The sequence below is a fragment of the Acomys minous genome (assembly GCF_964271855.1).
Source record: "Acomys minous genome assembly, chromosome: 6".
NCBI lineage: Eukaryota > Metazoa > Chordata > Mammalia > Rodentia > Muridae > Acomys > Acomys minous.
The window spans coordinates 3574388-3596030 of NC_140487.1; the positions used below are offsets into that span (position 1 = coordinate 3574388).

Consider the following 21643-nt stretch of genomic DNA (forward strand, 5'->3'; position numbering starts at 1 on the left):
ACAGTCCCAGCATACAGATGACTGTCTTCACACTGCCCACTCACAGGACAGTCCCAGCATACAGATGACTGTCTTCACACTGCCCGCTCACAGGACAGTCCCAGCATACAGACGACTGTCTTCACACTGCCCGCTCACAGGACAGTCCCAGCATACAGACGACTGTCTTCACACTGCCCGCTCACAGGACAGTCCCAGCATACAGATGACTGTCTTCACACTGCCCACTCACAGGACAGTCCCAGAATACAGATGACTGTCTTCACACTGCCCGCTCACAGGACAGTCCCAGCATACAGATGACTGTCTTCACACTGCCCACTCACAGGACAGTCCCAGCATACAGACGACTGTCTTCACACTGCCCGCTCACAGGACAGTCCCAGCATATAGACGACTGTCTTCACACTGCCCGCTCACAGGACAGTCCCAGCATACAGATGACTGTCTTCACACTGCCCACTCACAGGACAGTCCCAGCATACAGATGACTGTCTTCACACTGCCCACTCACAGGACAGTCCCAGCATACAGATGACTGTCTTCACACTGCCCACTCACAGTGCTGTAGCCAGCATACAGATGACTGTCTTCACACTTCCCAACTAGTCCCTTTGTTCCCATGAGTGACAATAGATTTTCATTGGAGCAGTCAGTGGTTCTGTTTAACTTTGATTTCCCTGCCTCATCCTGTAGTGATATAATATAGAACCCGTGCATGTGTATGTTTCTAAATATACTTAAAGTTATAGATCATAATACTTACAAGATACATTGCATTGGATGTGTTAATAGCTTAATGGCATAAATTCTACCCTGACATTAATTCAATAAAATTTTACTATGTATTTAACATATACACCTAAGAAATTCTTTACACTATTAAAAATTTAATATTAACAGTAATAGTACACATTTCCCACATACATTTCTGTTATTTTACTAACTTGGAAAAAGAATAGCTTTAATTCATAAGAAAATAAGTGAGCAGAAATACACTAAATAATTCATTAAGTAGTTCATTAAATGTGTAATTCTATAAAACGAGAGTTTCTCCTCTTGGAGAAAGGAGATGTAAGTATGGGATGAAAGGCTAAAGATTTATGTTTTGTTGGAACTGAAGTCACCTTGTACGCAGCCTTTAGATGCCTATGTGGAAACCATTATAGATATTACTATGCAGAGGTAAGGACCTCTGTGAGCATAAGCATATGTAATGTGCAGACAAATTTTGACCTACAAAAGCATTCCTGGTATCTTTGGAGAAAAGGCAGATTATAAAATTAGGACAAAAAAATTAGAGATAGGTCAAGAATATCCTGAATAGCTAAAAAGTAAAGAAAAATTCCCAGGTAATAGAAAATATCAACTTTGGGACAATGTGATCATCAAAATAAATGCTAATGGTGGGTTAGAATTCCTTGAGTAAAACTGGAATGTATGAACTCAGATTGCTAATAAAAATTAATAAAATGTGATTGAATAGAAAACTCTTAAAAGGTAGAATAATACCTAATAAGTGAAAAAGTAAAGATTTAAAAAAAAACCACCATTTTGCAAACATGGTGCTATTTATTGTGAATCAGTCTGTTTTAAACTATTGGATTCTAAATGTTTGATAAAGAATAACATGTTTATCCCTTGCTAGTTACCCCCTTACTAATTACAAGAGTGGGAAATTAGTTCAGAGTAAAGTTTTGCTGAACAGCCTTTACTCAGCTGCACCAATTTTCCTCCCATGGATGGCAAAGTCCTCTCTAATAAATCTCTTCATAGAGTGCATTAAGAACCAGTGTCATATATTTAGTCTCTATGCCAGAAATGCATAATCTGAATCTCGGTGTGCAAAAGTACCCAAAAGTAGGCTTTTTCAGCAAAGTCAGTATCTAATTTTCAAGTCGGTGTCATGATGGAAACACAAATAGACTGAAGGTCATTTGGATGTTGGAATGTAAACATGTGAAAGACAAATACTGTGCATTGTTAAGATTAGAGCAGGAAGGTAAAGGACATTGGAGAGACGTAAGTGTCTGATAATCCCATCATAGTGTTAGGTCCATGTTAATTGTCTTTGAAACAAGCACTGCAGCTATGTCAGTGAGACAAAGTGTTCTCCTGAAATACTAAAATGTTAGCAAAAATCAGGACATAATGTCTGGAAGTTGTTCTCAGTAATTCAGTTAGAAAGTTATAAGGAGAGAGGCAGGATAAAGGTGGCAGATGCAGAGACCAGTGTATTACACTCGGGGAGTTGTTTTAAAGCATATCCCGGGTATCTTTATGCTCTCACAGTTTTTATTTAAATTTGAGTGTAACACAAGCTTCAGATGTCACCTCAGAAGGTTAAGTGAGGCAAGTGCTTCCTTTTCCTCTGATTTGGTCAGGCCTGCACTACAAGCTCTTAGCCACTTACTCCTCAGGGGCTTTGTCGCATTAAAGCTATGTACAGAAGTAGTTTTCCTCACTGTCTCTGGTTTGCAGGGCTTCTCCTCACTTCTGGGTCTACGTCCTGGGGTCCTGTTCAAACTATGGCACCAGCCAAGGAAAATATAGGCAGTAAACTTCAAACCCCTGCCCAGACCTAGCCAATGGACAGGACATTCTCCACAGTTGAGTGGAGAGTGAGATCTGACTTTCACACAAACTCTGGTGCCCCATCTATGACCACATCCCCTGGAGGGGGAGACCTGGTGGCACTCAGAGGAAGGACAGCAGGCTACCAAGAAGAGACTTGATACCCTATGAGCATATACAGGGGGAGGAGATCCCCCTCAGTCACAGTCATAGAGGAGGGGAGTAAGGGGAAAACGGGAGGGAAGGAGGAATGGGAGGATACAAGGGATGGGATAACCATTGAGATGTAATATGAATAAATTAATAAAATAAAAATTTTTAAAAAATTTAAAAAATAGATAGATAAAAATAAAATAAAATCCTCTTCCATACGCTGCGCATGACTGTGCTGGTCCAGCTCCCCTGACAGCCGTCTCCACCCACACAGCCTGGCTCTCTAGGGAGGGAGGGTTCCATACAGTCTTGAACTTGAAATTCCCAAATATGTTTCGTTAATGTTTGTTTTGGTGAAATCCAGTTGGAACATAAGCTGTGGCATGCTCAGGTTGGGAGTGAACTGTTTTACACAGGTAACATGCATAAGCACGTATTATTTAATGCTATAAAGAGGCATGAGCACCCTTGCCTCGGGGACTCAGCTCCTGTGGTCAGTTTGATGGGTACCTACGCTGTGCCTAGAGCAGTGTCCATGGCCGTAGGTACATGCCTAGAAACAGGAACTATAGCTGAGATTGACTTTATAGGAAATCTGTGCTTCAGCGACATTCATGCCAAATACAACCCAGGCTCCCATACATTGTTTACTCTGATATAATGTAAAACTTTCTTTACAGTACTTACAGATCACCAATATCTAGAGAAAACACCATTGTGTGCCATTTTGAAGCAAAAAGCTCCTCAACTATATCGAATCCATGCAAAACTGAGATCATATATGCCCAGAAAACTTTTCCAGTCTGTTAAACTTCTTTGTCCTAAATGTCATTCGTTGTAAGTATTTCCCAAAATTAAAAAAAAATAAGTATTTAGGTCATTTTTTTGTTTTTATATATGCATGTATATGATTGCTTGTTTGTGTGTGTGAGGTTTTATGTTCTAAAATGATGATGATTTGATTTAATTTTAGTATTTTAAAACAATAATGGTATTTTAAAGGAAAAGTATGAAATTCCTACAAAAAATACTTTTGACTCATTCTTAGTAATAATAAAAGTAGATGCTATTTTCATGCTTAAAAGTCAGCATTTAGTAAGTCTGATACATATAACTGAATATTTTCTGTCATGCTTCATAAAGATAACATAGTACATTCAAGTATAGTGTCTTCATTCCAAACACCAGTTATTATGTGATTGAATAAATATTTAGGATTTTGTAATCTTATTAATAAGCATTCATCTCAAAACATGTTTAGATAATGAGCTTTAACTCCTGTTAGTATTTTCAGTATAATACACCATCTTTGCTTGAAATATAGAAAATAGTATTTTGGAAAATACACGCTGTAGCTGAACTGTTTACTACTTTGTGGGTTCATTTTTCTCTCTTCAACCTATCTCCACCTGTATTAACCTCTTAACCCCAGATAGGAGAAAAAAAGGATAGAAAGAGGCAAAATTACCCTTAGACGACATCCTGCCGATGAGAGGTGCTGAGTGCCTGGGGCAAGTTTGATCTTCCCCATTCGACTCATTTCTTCTTCTCATTTCTTGGTGCACGTCTACTTGATAAATACCAACCAACAACTTCTAACCACTAACAGCCAACAACAGCAACCCCATCTCTCAGGTCTCTCAAATTTATATATCTTCAATGTTCCCAGAATTCCAAACATCGCACAATCTCAGAAATCATCTGCCACTGGCAAAACCCTGCCCCAGCTAGAGCATGAGGCAAATCATAATCATTTGCTGTGAAGCAGCCTCATATCCCCACACCCGGGATTACAGTGAAAACATATTCCCATAATATTTTAATGCATGAACATGCACATTGGGCTAGTGTTTATCATGCTAAAACTCTAGTGCACTATTATATATAAAACGTACCCATACATGTCCACATAATTTATGTGTTTGCAAATTATTTGTTATTATATCTCAAGAAAAAGGTATGTTTTTCCTTACAAAATCTGAGATTATAGTATTTGTAGAGAAATTTGCTTCTTAAATCTCATTTCATAAATTTAAGGAACCTGTTTTCTGCCCACATGATCTTGACCTCAAAGTTGTGATTAAACTACATATGAAGATTTTAAGTACTTTGTAAAATATTACCAAATTATGATTATTAAATGCTATAGTACTTTGTCAGATGTAGGGTTGGAGAAGATCTTTTCCCACTCTGTAGGCTGTTGCTTCGTTCTGTTGACAGTGTCTCCTGCCTTACAGAAGCCTCATGAGGTCCCATTTATTAATTGTGGACCTTAGAGCCTGGGGTGTTGGAGTTCTGTTCAGGAAGTTGTCTCCTTTGCCAATGAGTTCCAGGCTCTTCCCTCTTTTTTTCTTCTAACAGATTTAGTGTGTCTGGTTTTATGTTGAGGTCTTTAATCCACTTGGACTTGAATTTTGTGTATGGTGATAAATGTGGATCTACTTGCATTTTTCTACATGTAGACATCCAATTAGACCAGTACCATTTGTTGAAGATGCTATCCTTTTTCCATTGAACGGATGCTTTGTCAAAAATAAAGTGTCCATATGTATGTGGCTTTATTTCTGGGTCTTCGATTCGATTCCATTGATAAGCAGCATATTGCTGTACCAGTACCATGCTGTTTTTATTACTGTTGCTCTATAGTACAGCTTGAGATCAGGTATGGAGATTCCTCCGGAGGATCTTTTATTGTACAGGATTGTTTTAGCTATTCTGAATTTTTTGTTTTTCCATATGAAGTTGAGAATTTATCTTTCAATATCTGACAAAGGACTGCTATCCAAAATATATAAAGAGCTCAAGAAATGAAACACCATCAAACCAAATAGCCCAATTAAGAAATGGGGCTCAGAACTAAACAGAGAATTCTCAACAGAGGACTATCAAATGGCTGAGAAACACTTAAAGAAATGCTCATCATTCTTAGTCATCAGAGAAGTGCAAATCAAAATGACTCTGAGATTCCATCTTACACCCATCAGAATGACTAAGATCAAAAACTCAAGTGACAGCATATGACAGCGAGGATGTGGAGAAAGGGGAACACTCCTTCATTGTTGGTGGGAATGCAAACTAGTACAGCCACTTTGAAAATCTTTCTGGTAGTTTTTAGAAAACTGGGAATAGGGCTTCCTCAGGCCCCAGCTATTCCATTCCTTGGAATATACCCAAAAGATGCTCCACCACACAACAAGGACATATACTTAACCATGTTCATAGCAGCCTTATTTGTAATAGCCAGAACCTGGAGGCAACCTAGATGTCCCTCAGTCGAGAATGGATAAAGAAACCGTGCTACATTTATACTATGGAATACTACTCAACTATTAAAAACAAGGAAATCCTGAAATTTTCAGGCAAATGGATAGACCTAGAAATGATCATACTGAGTGAGTTAGTTAACCCATACCCAGAAAGACAGGCATGATGTATACTCACTTATTACTGGACACCAGCCCAACACGGATATCCCCTGAAAGTATTCACTTAGCAAGAGATTGGGATAGATGTGGGGACTTCCTACAGGGTGAGAGAGGTAAGGGAGAATTGGGAACTAGAAGGATTCAGAGGGTCCTAGAAACCTTACAAGAAGACTATCAAAGCTGGCGGATCTGGAGGGGGGTCTGCTCAAACTACTTTACCAACCAAGGGCAATGCATGCAGTAAACCTAGAGCCTGCATCCCGATCTAGCCAATGGACAGCACATTCTACATAGTTGTGTGGAGAGTGAGGACTGACTCTGACATATACTCTGGTGCCCCCTATTTGGCCACTTCTCCTTAGTGGGAGGCCTGTTGGTACTCAGAAGAAGGATAAGCAGGCTACCAGAATGAGACCTGATAGGCTTTGATCTTATAGTGGGAGGCAGGTCCCCTTCTGTCACAGACCTAGGGGAGGGGAATAGGATGAAAGAGGGAGAGAAGAGAAATGGGAAGATAACAATTGAGATGTAATCTTAATAAATTACTTAAGTAAAAATAAATAAAGTCACTCTGCAATAGCAAAAAATGCTATAGTACTATGTAGCTTTCAAGGAATAATTCTACTCTATAGTGTTCTTCTAGAGACATAAAGCATCATAGAGAATGCAAGAAATGACTTACAGTTATCAACAGCTGGTGACAGAATCGCAACAACCACTTAGACCTTTTGATTCCAAACCATGCCATTTCTAGTCCATGAAAATGACTTGTATGAATTATTAATTATTACATTGAATGATGTTAATACTGTTTTAAAGTGGGTACCGGGTGACAGGGAGAATATCTAGGTACTGATTGGTACTGGAAATAACTGTAACCTTGGACTCTAAACCAAGCGTGGGCCAAGGAGCTAGGTCAGCAGGTGAAGACGCCTGCTACCAAGCCTGATGCCCCGAGTTCCTGCATGGTAGGGGATTATCCCGACTGCTACACATGCAACAAGCCATATGTTTTCCAACACAGATATAGTCTATCTCCAGTAACAGGGATTTTCCTAACCATACAGTGTTAAACATCGGTTGCATAAAAACCGTTAAATCTGAAGAATGAATTATCTCCTTAATTTAAGAAAGCTTAGCTGATTTAATCTACATATAGAATAGTTTTCAAAATTTGTTCTATATTCACTTATTTTATGTGTGAATATTTTACTTGAATGTATGTCTATATGCCATGTGTGTGCCTGGTGCCACAGAGGTCAGAACTGGGATTGCAGATGCCACATGGCTCCGTGGGGGGCTTGGGAAATGTACTTGAGTCTTAGGTTAGAGCAGCAAGTGCTTCTGAACACATAGCTGCCACTAAGATTTTTTTACTTGAAGAATTTATTAAATTGTAGTTTTTGAGAATATACATACATTGTTTTCTGATTCTTCATTATCAATGATTTTAGGCAAGAAGTTCCATCTGAGAATAATTTGGATAAAATTTTGCAAGATGCTGCAACTAACACTCCAAACAGCAAGCTGCAAGGTACCTCATGGTATGACTCAAAAGTCTGGTCTACCGAAGGCCAGGGAGGACGGCAGGTCGCTGTTCATTTTGTGAAAAATAATGACATTCTCCCTCTTTCAAATGAATGTCTCATTTTGATAGAGGGTAAGAGACTTGTTATTAGGCTTTTAGAATATTGTTTTGAACTTTAATTGTGTTAAATATACCTTATGGGCACCTAATAAAATACTGTTTATATTTTACAAAATAATGCAGCAGCTAGACTCAATATGGATGTGCAAAAACATTCACCTGGATTGCATTTTCAGATCATGAAAACGTGTTTGATCAACCTTGTTGGACTTTTGTCTACACTCTTGCAGCTTTAAACAGCTCTAATTGATTAATTATGTAGTAGAAAGGCTGGTTGCTTATGTGCAGCTGATGTAGTCTTGGCCTCTGGATGTCACTGTTGTTTCACAAAAACGAGATGAACCTTCTACTAATACCTAAGTCAAGGAAAAGAGCTTTGAAAAGCCATGAGCGAAAATGACAACTTTAATAGAATGTTATTGTACTATTTTTAATTTGGGGTCTTTTTAATCTAACTTTAATGTAACAGTTTATTTCCTTTTCCTGCAAAGTTTAAGTTTCCTTGGAAATTTGTAATTCCCTATCTTTGTCATTCTTTGGTGAATTCACTGTATCTCATGTGTTACTTATATCCTACATCTTGCTCCAATTAAATTTGTGTTGTTGAAGAATCTTTTTCTTCTTTCTTTCTTCCTTTCTTTCATTCTTTCTTTTTTAAGGAGGATGGTTCTGTGAAGTCTCTAAACTGTCAAGCAAGTTTCATAGTGTGATTCCTGTGAGGTCTGGCCCCGAAGACTTGGAGCTTCTAGACCTTTCAGTACCATTCCTTATACAAGGAAAGGTGTATCACTATGGGTATGTGTTCAGTGTAAGACATGCAGATTACAACGCTGTCTTTATGGCTTATTCCTTAGGCTACTGTATTTGCAGTAGGTACTTACTTATACCAGTTTGTACTTAGAAACATTTCCTGAGCTATATTGACTGTGTTAGAATTGTACAGATGTAGTACAGGTTTGGTAAACGCTGTTTAAATTTAAATTTTGAATTTTCATCTTTTATAGTTAAGTGGTAGGTGCAGAGCGCTCAAATGCAGGCAGAGATAGCAGATTCAGAGTTTTAGTGTACAACAGGACCACTAGGGTAAGCAGCTGTGTGCTGAGTGCTATATTCAGTAGGTTAGATATATTGATACAACCCCATTGTGAGTTCAAGAGCAAGCATTCTAAACTTTTCTTATATTTTTTTATTCTAGAACACACACACACACACACACACACACACACACATACTTGCACACATGCGCGCGCGCACACACACACACACGTACACATTCGTGCCCAGTAAGTGAATTCCACAACTGCTGAGCCAGCACTTGGCAGAGTTGCTGCAACTGAAAACTGACAAAGAGTGTGGGGTCTGCAGATTGTGATCTGAAGGAGCATGAGTAAAGTACCCAGGACATCTGATACAACAATCACCCTGAAAATGCTTCCCTTTGAGAAGCCTTATTCTGCAGCCTAGATAAGGCTTGTCACCTCAGCTTTTCCTCCCCATCTCCTAATGTGTAGCATCCGCTAGTCATTTTTACTAAGGAAACTAAATTTTGATTTTCATTATAAACATACTTTCTGCCATTGTCATAGCTACCTGATTGTGGTCCTTAGAGTGACCAGTGGGCCTTGCCCTTGGCTTTGTTTCACACACAGTGGATGAAAACCTACAGCAATGAAATAAAGTGAATTAGTAACTTTTTTTGTTGTTCTGAAGCACCGAGTGACTTCATTTCTTTAAATCTTCTGCAAGGTTTATATTGCCCTTAATTGAAATATCAAAACTCCTCATGCGCTGAGCTCCTCTGAGTACGTCTGGTATGATCAGCCCTTGCTCGTTTTCCTACCTGCTTTCCCCCTCGCCTTCTCAGGGCAGTGTGCCTTGTCATTGTAAGTCAGGGAAGTAACAATTAGCCATTAACTTGCTTTATCATTGTCTAATTCTAGTTTTCATTCCATTATCTTTCTATTATTACTGTTATTAAAGAAATGTTTATATATTTGATAATTAAATGAGAAACCGGAAAATAGTCACCCCTGTATTTCCCAGTTTATAAATGAAAAGGACTAATTAATTTTCTTTAAGCATATTTTCCTATTGTGTCTCATGATACTCAATCATGCCTAATAAAACTGAATTACTTGTACTTAAATATATTCATATATAGGGAGAACAAGTGTACTAAACAGTGCTTAATTTTAGGTGGTAACTGACTGTCAAGTATCATAAACTATACAACTCTGAATGTGGGCTTACTAAAAACATTTATTTACTTAAATCTTACACATTCTCACTTTTCATTTAGAATAATTTTTCTTTCTTTGTGAGGCTGTGGCCATCAGATATTGTTAATAGAGCCATAAATCCAATGAGTTCCTGCAACTTCTCTCCTAAGTCTTTTTGTTTTAACAAGTAAGAAAATTCACAAATTAATGATTTGGTCTAGAGTCCAATTCCTGATTCTCAGCATAAGTGTTCTAGTCTGAAGCCCATTGTCTTAGTTACTGTTCTGTTCCTGTGGCCCAGGCAACTTATAAAAGACGGTGCTGCCTTTGGGGCCTGCTTACGTGTCAGAGGGTGACTCCATGACCGTCACAGTGGGGAGCATGGCAGCAGGCAGACAAGCATAGCACTGAAGCCATAGCTGAGGCTTTGAGCCCTCCCTACCAGGGGGAGTTAGAAAGAGCAAGGTGTGGGCTTTTGAGACCTCAGATTCCCCCACAGCGACACCACCTCTTCCAGCAAGACTCTATACCTCCTAATCCTCCTAGAGAAGCCACCAGCTTGGATCCAAACATCCTCCTCATTGAAGCCATCACCCCCACAGTACCTTTTATTGCTTTGAAACAAGCACATTACAGTATAGGCAGTGCTGTGCTTTTCTCTTTAATAACTGGCTTTCTGAAACTGTCCCTACTTGAACAGGATGTAATCATTAAATAAATTTGACTATATTTAAATATTTCCTGTTTTTTCCCTTACTCATTTCAGATGTAAACAGTGTTCAAGCTTGAAATCTATACAAAACCTAAATTCCCTTCTTCATAAAGGACAATGGACTCCTTCCTCTGTGGCAGAAGGTTAGCTGAATTTTTATGTTCTGTAATTTCAAGTCTCTCTGTCATCTCACTGATTTTTTTCTTTAATGTTTATGAATACTTTTGACAGGACTATCCTAACTTTTCTAAATTGAAATCTCTTTACGATAATTGTATTGAAAAAAAAAGGACTAAATGTTTAAAATGTTTGCAATTATTTCCAAGCATTGTAATCACATTCGTATTTCAATACTTGATCATTTGTTTTCCATTTAATCGTTGATCCCAAATATAAATCCTGAGGAATGTAACTCTTATCTTTGCATTGGAAAGATATAGAGATGGCTGTTAGTTTCCTCCCAAGTCTTTAGTCAGGACAAAGGAATGTTTATCTCTTGCACACATAACTGGTCACATAGCCTTTGCTTACAGCTACCAGAGCGCACAGTTTTCAGGCAGTTTAATATTGAAGCCAGGTCTGCCTCTATATGACTGACGTGGATTGTGTGACTGTGTCTTTCCAGCTTTTCCTCTATAAGAAGAGCTCTCTCTGTAGGTTTGACAGTATTTATTGTGCCTCCATTGAGCCTGTGCTTTAGTTCCAGAACGCGCCCTTCCTTTGTCGCTTTTCCTCATTTCTTACTCCTTTGTCTCTTTGTCAGTAGTATCCCACTTTGCCAGTATTTTCGCTGAATTTATCTTTCAAAGACATTGACAGCTGTAGGTATCATTTGGGCAACTCAGAATATTTTTTGAAACCTATCACCCAGCTGCTTTCCACTAGCCTGAAATTTTGTTGTATGAATAAATGTGTGCTTGAGTGTCAGGGTTTTGCTTTTACATCTAGCTTTTTGGTATGACTCTGTCATACCCTGCAGTCCAACGAAACCCCACGCTACTTTGAACTAGGTAGTGCCCTTTTTTGTGTTCTCAACATAGTTTTTTAAGTTCATCCTTTTGGGGTTCAGTGTAATCTCTTAAGACCCTCTGAGGCTCCACGCTCTGTTCCTGTCTTATTTCTACTGAATACTAAAACCCTGTCTGTCCCCAGTTTATTCTTCTGACTTGCCTGCTTAATTAATTCTCCTACTGGAATGTGAGCTGTGTGCGTGAAAGGTAATAAGACATTCCACACATCTATGAAATGTCTTCACCTTCTGGGGGAACAAGGGGTATTCACCTTAGTGGCAAATCCTCGTGGGCTTTGGTGGATCTAACTTATTCATTCTTCTTCGCCTTTACATCTCTTAAAAGTAAGGGATACTCTATACTCATAGTATAAAAGGAGATAAACGTTAAAAAATTACTGAACTGCATGCTAATTTTTTGGAGCATTCTGTAATTTTAGTTTTACTTTTCCTATGATTAAAATGCAATGTGTTGCATTTTGTTAATCACTTTGGATGGTTTCTATTAAGTATTAGGATACAGTTGCTTACATCATGAGACTACTCCTGTATCAATACTCCATAAATTTAATAAATTGATGCTGGAACAGGAAGTTCCCATGTACTCATTCCAGCTACATGCTGGAGTACTGACTTTTGATTTGACCCTGTGAAGACGTCCAGCGGTCTAGTGTAATGCTCTCTTTCCCCTCGCTAGTTCTGGGCATCGTGCCTCTACGGTATGTGTTCGTTATGACTTTCACTCTGGATGATGGAACAGGGGTATTGGATGCTTACCTCAAGGATTCTGTAAGTAACACAACTAGTAAAGACATTTCACTAAAAATTTATATTTAAAATGTTTAATATATTAATACTTTTTAGTTTTACTTCAGTGTGACTTGTTGAGAGCTTTGAAGCCTAAAACTCAGTTCCTCTCTATTTTGTTCTAAAAATGTTTAAAATATCTTAAAATATATAAATAAGATATAACTATATAAATCTAATATTGTATGCTTTTTTGCCTTTGATCTTTTTGATTAATCATAATTTTTAAAATATAAAGTTGAGGAATCAAAATCTGAGAAATCATTCTCCCGGTCAAACAGAAATTTTACTGCTAGATGAAAAAGCAGATGCCTAACCACACTGTGATCATCTTACTGCACTTTGTATGCCTGCAGAGTTTCATCTCAAAGCAAGTGAAGTGACTTGACAAGTAGTGTTGTTGTTAAGCCGTAGAGAAGCCCACTGGCTCGCATGCTTGCCCGCTGACCAGTCCCTACGGCCATGATTAGCTTTGGTGCTTCACAAAGTCACCCTCTCCGTTCGCAGAGACCGTGATTCCGTGCACCCTGTGTAGCGGTGCACATGGAGTCCTGACAGCTTTGGAAAGCTTAACGTAGGCTCTGATGTGACTTGTCACATAGGTTGTCACTCATAACTGCCTTTGTGGCTGATAGCTCTCTTCCTGTCCCAAACTCTTCAGTTTCATACGACAGTGTTTGGTGTTCCAGACTAACCCGTAGTTCTGGTAAGCACAGTTAAGTCACTGACACTCAATGGCATGAAACTCTAAAGGCTAACAGGAAGACCAGCCATTTATTGGGTTAAACGATTTGGGTTTTTGGTTGTTGGAGCTTTTATTTTTTAGTTTTTGTATTTGTGGGCGTGGGGTGTGGGTTGTTTTGTTTTAACTAATATAAATTGGAAAACAATCCAAGTTGAGGTTAAGAGATATTTTTTTCCTTCCTGGGTTCCACAGTTTATCCTGCCACTTATTAAATGAATATTTACGGGGCAGCTGCTGTATGCTAAAGATAAAATAATTAGCGAAACCAAAAAAAAAAAAAATCTCTCCTGTGAAACCTAAATTAGAAGGGAAGAAACTGTTTATTTTCTTAATGTTTCATCCTTTCATACTTAACAATAGATTTACAAGAGATTTTAGGGTACAAAAGTATTACCAGCCATGCTGCATGACCTCACTGTGCTTGTGTGTGCACATCCGAGCTGGCTTACCAATAAAGCAGTCAATCAGGTTATAGCTTAGACCAGTATTCCAGGTTATGGATTCCACACCCTTAATAGCTAATGAATATAGTATGTCATTTTAGCATATCAGATGCTAAGTTCTGCACAATGATGCTTTTTCTTTTTTTAATTTATGTATTTATTTTTATTATATAAATGTTTCGCCTACATGTGTATCTGTTGGCCACAGATCTGTGTGCCTAGTCCTTGTGAAGGTCGTCAGATCACCTGGAACAGGAGGCACAGGTGGCTCTGGGCCACTGTATGGTGCTGGGAGTCAGCCTGTGGCCTCTGCTGACGCAGCCAGTGCTCTTGACCCCTGAGCCTTCTCTCCAGCCCCACAGTGAAGTTTTTTCAAAAGATGAGTAATCCCTGTGTTTATCATCATTTTTAGGAGAACTTTTTCAAAATCCCAGCATCTGAAGTCCTCACTGATGACAGTCTTCAGAAGAATATGGAAACAATTATGAATATGATACATCCTCCAGGAATAAAAATTGGTAGGCAGTATTTAAAAGATTCTCCCCCCCCCCAGGTCTAGCTCTTTTTCTTCCTTTTCTTGGGCGAACACCTAGCATGGTCTAATGTGTGGACTAGAAGTAAGCAACCCCTGAGTCCGAGTGACTTACTAGGCTGTTACCTAAGTTTTGATGAGATAGTGGCTGAGATCAATAAAAGAGGACTTTTAAAATATCTTGAAATGCCCTTTTAAAGTGTAACAGTTTTGGTCACAGTACGTTTGACTCTGAGTTTGCACATATAGCATACAGACACAGAGGCTGCAATTATACAAATGGGGTGTGATTTCCAGAAGAAATATGCCCCAAAATAAACTGCATTTATCTTGTTTGACTCACTAATGGGTTTTCTTTTCCATATTAATGGACTTCAGAATTCCCAATTTTTACTTTGTAAAGTTTATAAAGTTAAGTTGTTTTTGCACAAACACTGGCTTGTCAACATGCTCCCGGCCAGACGAAGTTGTACCAGTTCTTGCGGCCACCACGTCCTTGTGTGACCAGGGATTCTGTTTCTCTTGGAGCCTGCAGGTCTAAGTTGTGTTAAGAAGTTTGATTCTTCTAGGAATTGATCTTAGTAACAACCCCCCCTCTGCCTGCTTACCTGACCCTGATGTGACTGTCTGGCGTGCTCCTCCTCGTCTGTTCTGCCAGCCTGTCTATATTGCAGCATCAGTTCCAAGAGAAGGGAATCCCTACTCATCTGGAGCAAAGTTTAATTTTGATACTTTTATTTTTGTTTAATTTGTGTTGGCTATTGCAATGACAGATTTCCAAAACGAGAAGTCTCTGGGCCTGGTAAGTTTTGATATGCACAGTTAAATTATTTTTTCAAAATACTTTGCGATAAAATACCATGCGCAGAAGTGTTTCACTTTACCTTGGCCAACCTGAGGGCCAAACCGGATGGATGCAGTTCAGACTGTCCTGAGCCTTCTGTTGATGTTAGACATGAGTCTGACCTGCTCTCAAAGTGTGGAGATGGCCCCATTGCTAATGGTATGGTGGCCCCCTTGGCTGTTTCCTGCAGGGCAGGGCACATGTATCACTCAGGCTGATCTGATCTGCAGTTCAGGCTCCATCTCTTTACAGCTCATCAAGGAAGAACCAGGGAGGCCTGTAAGTAGTCAGCACAGAAAGTGTGATTGTGGCCGAGGGGTAAAGTGTGGCCAGCGCTTGCTTTCTCTGCTGCAGGGTGTTCTGTAAACCCAACCACTATATCTGTGGCTAGGAAAAAATTCAAATTGGTAAACATTACCAGTTTTATTCTTAATGTAACGACTTGGATGCTGTGTCCTTTGGTCTGCAGATGCATACCCATGGCTGGAGTGCCTCATCAAGTCCTACCACGTCACCCTTGGAACAGAGCAGCGCATCTGTTACCAGATTTGTGACACCACAGTTGCAGAAGATGTCATCTAGTGCTGCCGCTCAGTGCAGTGTGGGGGATTTCACACCTTTAGAAAAGGTTATGACTCTCTGAGATTCTCAGAAGACATTTCACTATTGTCAAAATGTGTCATGCCCATTTTCACTATAGCTTTCTTTGTACAGAAAAATAGTTTATTGTTACTTACGCCTTCTGGTGAACGTGATAAAACTGCCTTGTTTCTCATCATGTCCAGGCAGGTACACAGTGAGGCCGTACTGCTTAAAGAGGACCAGGCTTCCTGGCTCTTACTTAGAAAACACAATGGCTACTTTTCATCCTTTGCTGTTTGATTTCATTTTTGTGCAGAAAAATCTGCTTAGCTACCCTTCTAAAAGAAGTCTTGCTCTGTGCTTCCACGTGTGCGTATCAGGTTACCTGAGTTTTGCTTGAAGAAATGCAGCCTCAGAGAGATTAGGCATCCTGAAATCAGGGTTTGCTTTAAGTAGACATGGGAGAACTGTTTCGTGTAGGTGCAGTCATTGCCCATGTTAGGATAAATGTATCTCTTTGAAATAGTATATTTCACCTCGTGCTTCTTTCTGGAATACTGTAAGTTTTTCTATTCCATATTGGCTAATAAAGTGATGAGGTTTATGATTTTTTTAAATCATATGTATCTTATCTTTTTCAGTAGTCTTATATAAAATATGCCTATATTGCAATTATTGAGATGTTAACTCAGTTGAATGGTCTGGTTTTTTTCAGTAGTGCTTATCAATTTATGGGCTTTTTTGTTTTCTTGAAAAAAAGTAAACAATATATTTTGATCACATTTCCCTTTCTCCCATATACTCCCCACACATCCAACTCCACACACTTTGTTTTTCTATCATTAGAAAACAGACAAACAAGCTATAATGATAAATTAAAAAATCACAAGAAACACATACACAAAATCTGTAAAACAAAATGATAAACCATAACATACAAAAAAAAAGCCAGTGCAAAAATATAAATAGTCGAAATAGAGGAATATGAGACAAGAAGTCTACAAAATACCACAGTTTGTTCCTTGTTGGCTGTTTACTTCTGAGCATGTCTTTAAATATGGGTAATATAACTAGTGAGCCTCCTTGGGTGAAAGCTAAGTTTTCCTTTGGCAGTTGTTGCAAATTGAAGACGGCTACTTGGTTATGGTTGGGAGCCCACATCCATTGCCTCTCAGCACTGCCACCCTGTCTGGCTGGGATCTGTATAGGCCTCGTACACACCAGGACAGTCTCCTGAGTTCATATCGGTGTCAGTCCTGCTTTGTCTACAAGACCTTGCATCCTTAGTGCCCACTATCCCCACTGGCTCTTCTGCCTCCTCTTCTGTATAAACCCCTGAGCCTTGAGGAAGAGGCTTCATGAAAACATCCCATCTAGGGAGCCCATTCTTGTAGGAGTGGCCAACCAATGTTCTACTTAATTTGAGGTCCATGGCACTGTACCATATAGTGCCTGCATGGCCAGGAACCACAGACTGGACAGCCAAGAGACCTGAAGCAGAACCAAACATGGCTGGGAGAAAAATAAAATCAATGAAATAATTTATAAGGATATTCCGTCCGGTCATCATCAGACAGGCTTCCTGCAGCAGCAGATGGGAGCAGGTGCAGAGACCCACAAACAGCTCTTGTACGGGAAAAGAGTCTAAAGTGGAGGTTTCCTTCAGGGTCCATCCCCTCTGAGCTCAGGGGAAGATGCCATGGAATAGGGGGAGGAGTCAGCAGAGATGGAGGACACCAGGAGAAAACGGGCCACTAAGTCATTAGCCAGGATTCACATAGGTCCACAGAGACTGAAGGGGCACGCAAGGGGCCTGCACCAGGCCCTCTGAGTATATCTTACGGCTGCTAGCTTACTGTTCTTGTGAGACTTGTGGGTGTGTCTCTGATTCTTTCCTGTTTTGAGGACTCTCTTCTGCCTATTGGATTTCCTTGTCTGGCCTAGATATGAGGGCTTTTACCTTGTCTTATTGTGTCTTGTTTTGTCATGTTTGGTTGTTGTCTCTTGAAAGCCTGCTCTTTTCTGAGGGGAAATGGAGGGGGAGTAGAACTGAGGAAGGGGAGGGGCTGGAAGGAGTGGAGGGGGGAACTGTGTTTCTGATGTATTATGTTAGAGAAGATCCTATTTTCAATAAGAAGAAAACATCCCAGTTTGGACTAAGTGTTCCAAAATATCTCACACTTTGTATCTCATCTAGTTGGGTGTCTCTGTGTTAGTTCCCAAGAGGAATCTGCTCTGATGATGACTGAGTGAGGCTCCTAACAGCGATCTATGACTGCTCTATGGTTGATGGCTGTTCTTGGTTGCCAACTTGACTACATCTGGAACTAAACTCAAAAGTGGAGGACACACCTGTGAAGGATGTTTGCTTAATTTGAAGTAGGAGGAATCACTTCTAATCTTTGAGGTAGAAGTGCAGGCATTAAAGCCAGATCTTTTGGTCTAGGAAAAGACACTCCTTAAATCCAAATCTTGAGTCAGGAAAAGATGCCTTTAATCTAGATCTAACCTGGATAAGAAGCCTGGATAAGGAAATGGAAGAAGGGAACTTTGTTCTTGACCTGCTGCGCTCACCGTGCTCACGAGTCTTCCTTCACTGGCTGCAGAGCCTGTCTACTCCTCCAGGATCCCAGCTGAGACATGGACTCCTGTAGACTATCTGGTCTAGCCAGCTACTGTTGGGTTAGTTGTCCCGAAGTCTGTAAGTCATTCTAATAAATTCCCTTTCTATACAGAGAGATTCATTTGATAAGTTCTGTTACTCTGGGGAACTCTGACTAATACAGAAAGAGTATAGCAGGATGTTGCTGGGGATCATTTTATTGCTATGTTCCTTTAGCAGAACAGTAGTATTTGGGTTTCCGCTAAGCCCATGGCCTATACAGTCTCTGGTTCTTGGCCAGCTGCCGTAGGCCTTAAATCCAGTCGTTTGTTTGTGTTGCTGTTGCAGCAGTGGATCCTGAAGCAGGTCATGGCTGTAGATCAAGGGTTCGTGGCGGCCTCTAGGAGCGTGCAGAGTCCATCCCAGTACCTGAACACTAATGTCCCTTGGCCATTTGTCTTATCTTTTGAGAAGCCTGTTCTGTACCCCCTTTTTATTGGGGTATTTTCTTGTCCAGTTTTTTGTTTGTTTTTAGTTCTTTGTGTATTTTAGACGTTAGCCATATAGACATTTGTCACATAAAAGTCTTTGATTTTCATGAGGATCCATTTATTGTTGATCTTAGTGCCTATGCTAATGGTGTGCTATTTTTTTCCTGTGTGAATGAGTTCAAGGCCATTCCCCACTTCCTCTTCTATCGGGTTTGATACTGAGGTCTTTGATCCATTGGGAGTTGAATTTGGTGCAGGGTGATAAGTATAGATCTATTTGGATTCTCCTGCATGCAGCTGTCCAGTTTGAGCAGCACAATTTGTAGAAGATGTCCTTTTCTCAGTGTGTATTTCTGGCTTCTTTTTTAAAAAGCAGGTATCTATAAGTGTAAATTTATGCCTGGGTCTTCAGTTCCATTGGTCAGAGATTCAGTTTTACGCCAGTACCATACTGTTTTGTTAATTACTGTAATTTTGTCGTACGACTTAGAATCTGGGTGACAATATCTCCAGTAGTTCTTTTATTACTCAGGATTGTTTTAGTTATTCTTTGTGTGTGTGTGTGTGTGTGTGTGTGTGTGTGTGTGTGTGTGTGTGTGTGTTTCCATATGAAGGTAAATTTTATCTTTTCAAATTCTGTGAAGACTTGCTGGGATTTTGGTGGGGACTGCATTGAATCTGTACGTTGTTTTGGTAGGCTGGCCATTACTATCCTGCCAATCCGTGGCCATGGGAGATCTTTCTATCTTCTTAGACCTTCTTCAGTTTCTTTCTGCAATGTCTTAAAGTTTTTACTACGCAAGTCTTTCACTTGTTTGGTTAAAGTTACCCCAAGATATTGTCCCCATGAGGATATTGTCAAAGGTATTGCTTCTCTGATTTCTTTCCCCGTCCATTTATCATTTGTATATAGGAAGGTTACTGATTTTTTGTGTTAATTTTGGGTCCTGCTACTTTATTGGAGATGTTTATCAGCTATAGAAGTTCCCTAGTAGAATCTTTAGGAACTTTTATAAAATCATATCATCTGGAGTTAAATATGCTTTGGCTTTTTCTTTTCCTATTTGTATCCCTTTGATTACCTTCAGTTATCTTATTGAATTAGCTAAGACTATAATAACTATATTGAATAGATATGGAAAGAGTAGATATCTTTTTCTTGTTCCCAGTTTTGTTGGCTAGATTTATGTCAACTTGACACAAAATATAGCCATCTGAGAGAAGAAAACTTTGAGAAAATAATTCCATAAAATCAGGCTGTGAGCAAGCCTGTAGAGCATTTTCTTACTTATTGATTGGTAGGGGAGCACCTGTCCCATCTGGGCTGGTGGCCCTGGGCTGTATAAGAAAGCTAAGCAACCCTGTGGAGCAAGCCAGTAAGTAGCACCTCTTTGTGGCTTCTGCATCAGGAACCTGCCTCCAGGTTCCTGCCATGTTTCAGTTCCTCTCCTGGCTTCCTTCAGTGATAGACTGTAAAGTAGGAATGTAAGCCCAATAAGCCCTTTCTTCCCAAACTTGACTCAGAGTTATTTTGATTTGCATTTCCCTGATGTCTAAGGATGTTGAGCATTTCTTTAAGTGTTTCTCAGCTATTCAATATTCCTCTGTTGAGAATTCTCTGTTTAGCTGTCAATCCCATTTCTTCATTGGGTATTTTGATTGGCGGTGTTTAATTTCTTGAGTTATTTATATAGTTTTGGATATTAGCCCTTTGTCAGATATAGAGTTGGTGAAGATCTTCTCCCAGTCTGCAAGCTGTCATTTTGTTCTATTGACAGCGTCCTTTGCCTTACAGAAGCTTTTCAGTTTCATGAAGTCCCATTTTTTAATTGTTGATCTTAGAGCCTGAACTATTGGTGCTCTGCTCAGGAAGTTGCCTCCTGTGACAATGAGATCAAGCTCTTCCCCCACTTTTTCTTCTAGCAGGCTTAGTGTGTCTGGTTTTATGTTGAGGTCTTTAATCCACTTGGACTTTAGTATTGTGCAGTGTGATAAATAAGGATCTACTGGAGTGTTTTCTTAATTAAGTCCTTTAGAGTAGGAAGGCCCACTTTTAATCTGGATCTTTTGACTTGGAAAGGTACAGCTTTATTCCAGATCGTTTGAGGAGGGAAGACCAACCTTTAGTCTGGGCCCAGCCTTCTGCTGGCAGCCTATATAAAAGCACAGGACACGGGAGAGGGAAGTCTGCTCTTCTTGCCTGCTAATTCTCTCTTGTGTTCGCAAGATCTTCACTGCATTAGAACTTCTTTGGTATTTGCCAGAGCTGCTTCTCTGGCATATGCTGAAGACCAGCTGAGACATTCATCCTTGTGGGCTGAACAACTACTGTGTTCTTGAACATTGGTATACAGCCATTGTCAGACTATCTGTACTACAGGCTATAAGTCATTCTAATGAATCCTGTCTCCCCACTCACCCCCTTTTCCCAACCAATTAATTTATGTATTGCTGTTGAACATTTGAGTTTCTATCAGTTGGGAGTTACAGTTGTTACTTTGAAAGATATCTGAGGAAATTCTGAAATGCATAGCTTCAGAGGTTCAGCCCCATGGACATGACTTAATGTTTCTTGTGTCCTTATGAGGCAGAACCTCACTGTGGGAGCAGGTAGCAGAACAGAGCTGCTCACTTTTTGCTGACTAGGAAGGAGAGAGAGCCTCACAATACCATTTTTCATCATTTTACCCTGAGCATATGTCTACTTCTGATAGTAAGATGTATCTCTTGGATACCGCAGAAGGATTCATCATGTTTTTTAATGCAATCAGTTAGTCTGTGTCTTTTAATTTGGAAATTGAGTCCACTAATATTGTGAGTTATCAATGAGTAGTATTTATTAATTCCTTTTATTTTA

The 21643-nt window shown here is 39.6% G+C and overlaps 1 protein-coding gene across 9 annotated transcripts in view; it reads left to right on the plus strand.

Moving 5' to 3' along the window:
* The window catches only part of POT1 (protection of telomeres 1), a 72939-nt gene extending 56626 nt beyond the window's left edge, over positions 1–16313 (plus strand). For 7 of the 9 annotated variants that reach the window (XM_084784766.1, XM_084784764.1, XM_084784765.1 and 4 more), the window contains 8 exons: positions 3408–3564; positions 7607–7812; positions 8460–8595; positions 10786–10874; positions 12438–12529; positions 14148–14253; positions 15302–15390; positions 15581–16313. In XM_084784766.1, the coding sequence (XP_084640892.1) occupies positions 3408–3564; positions 7607–7812; positions 8460–8595; positions 10786–10874; positions 12438–12529; positions 14148–14253; positions 15302–15390; positions 15581–15754 (1049 nt within the window). In that variant the 3' untranslated portion in view covers positions 15755–16313. The remainder of the gene's footprint in view (positions 1–3407; positions 3565–7606; positions 7813–8459; positions 8596–10785; positions 10875–12437; positions 12530–14147; positions 14254–15301; positions 15391–15580) is intronic. The other 2 variants (XM_084784767.1, XM_084784771.1) reach the window with 2 other exon arrangements.
* Positions 16314–21643: the final 5330 nt, after the last annotated feature.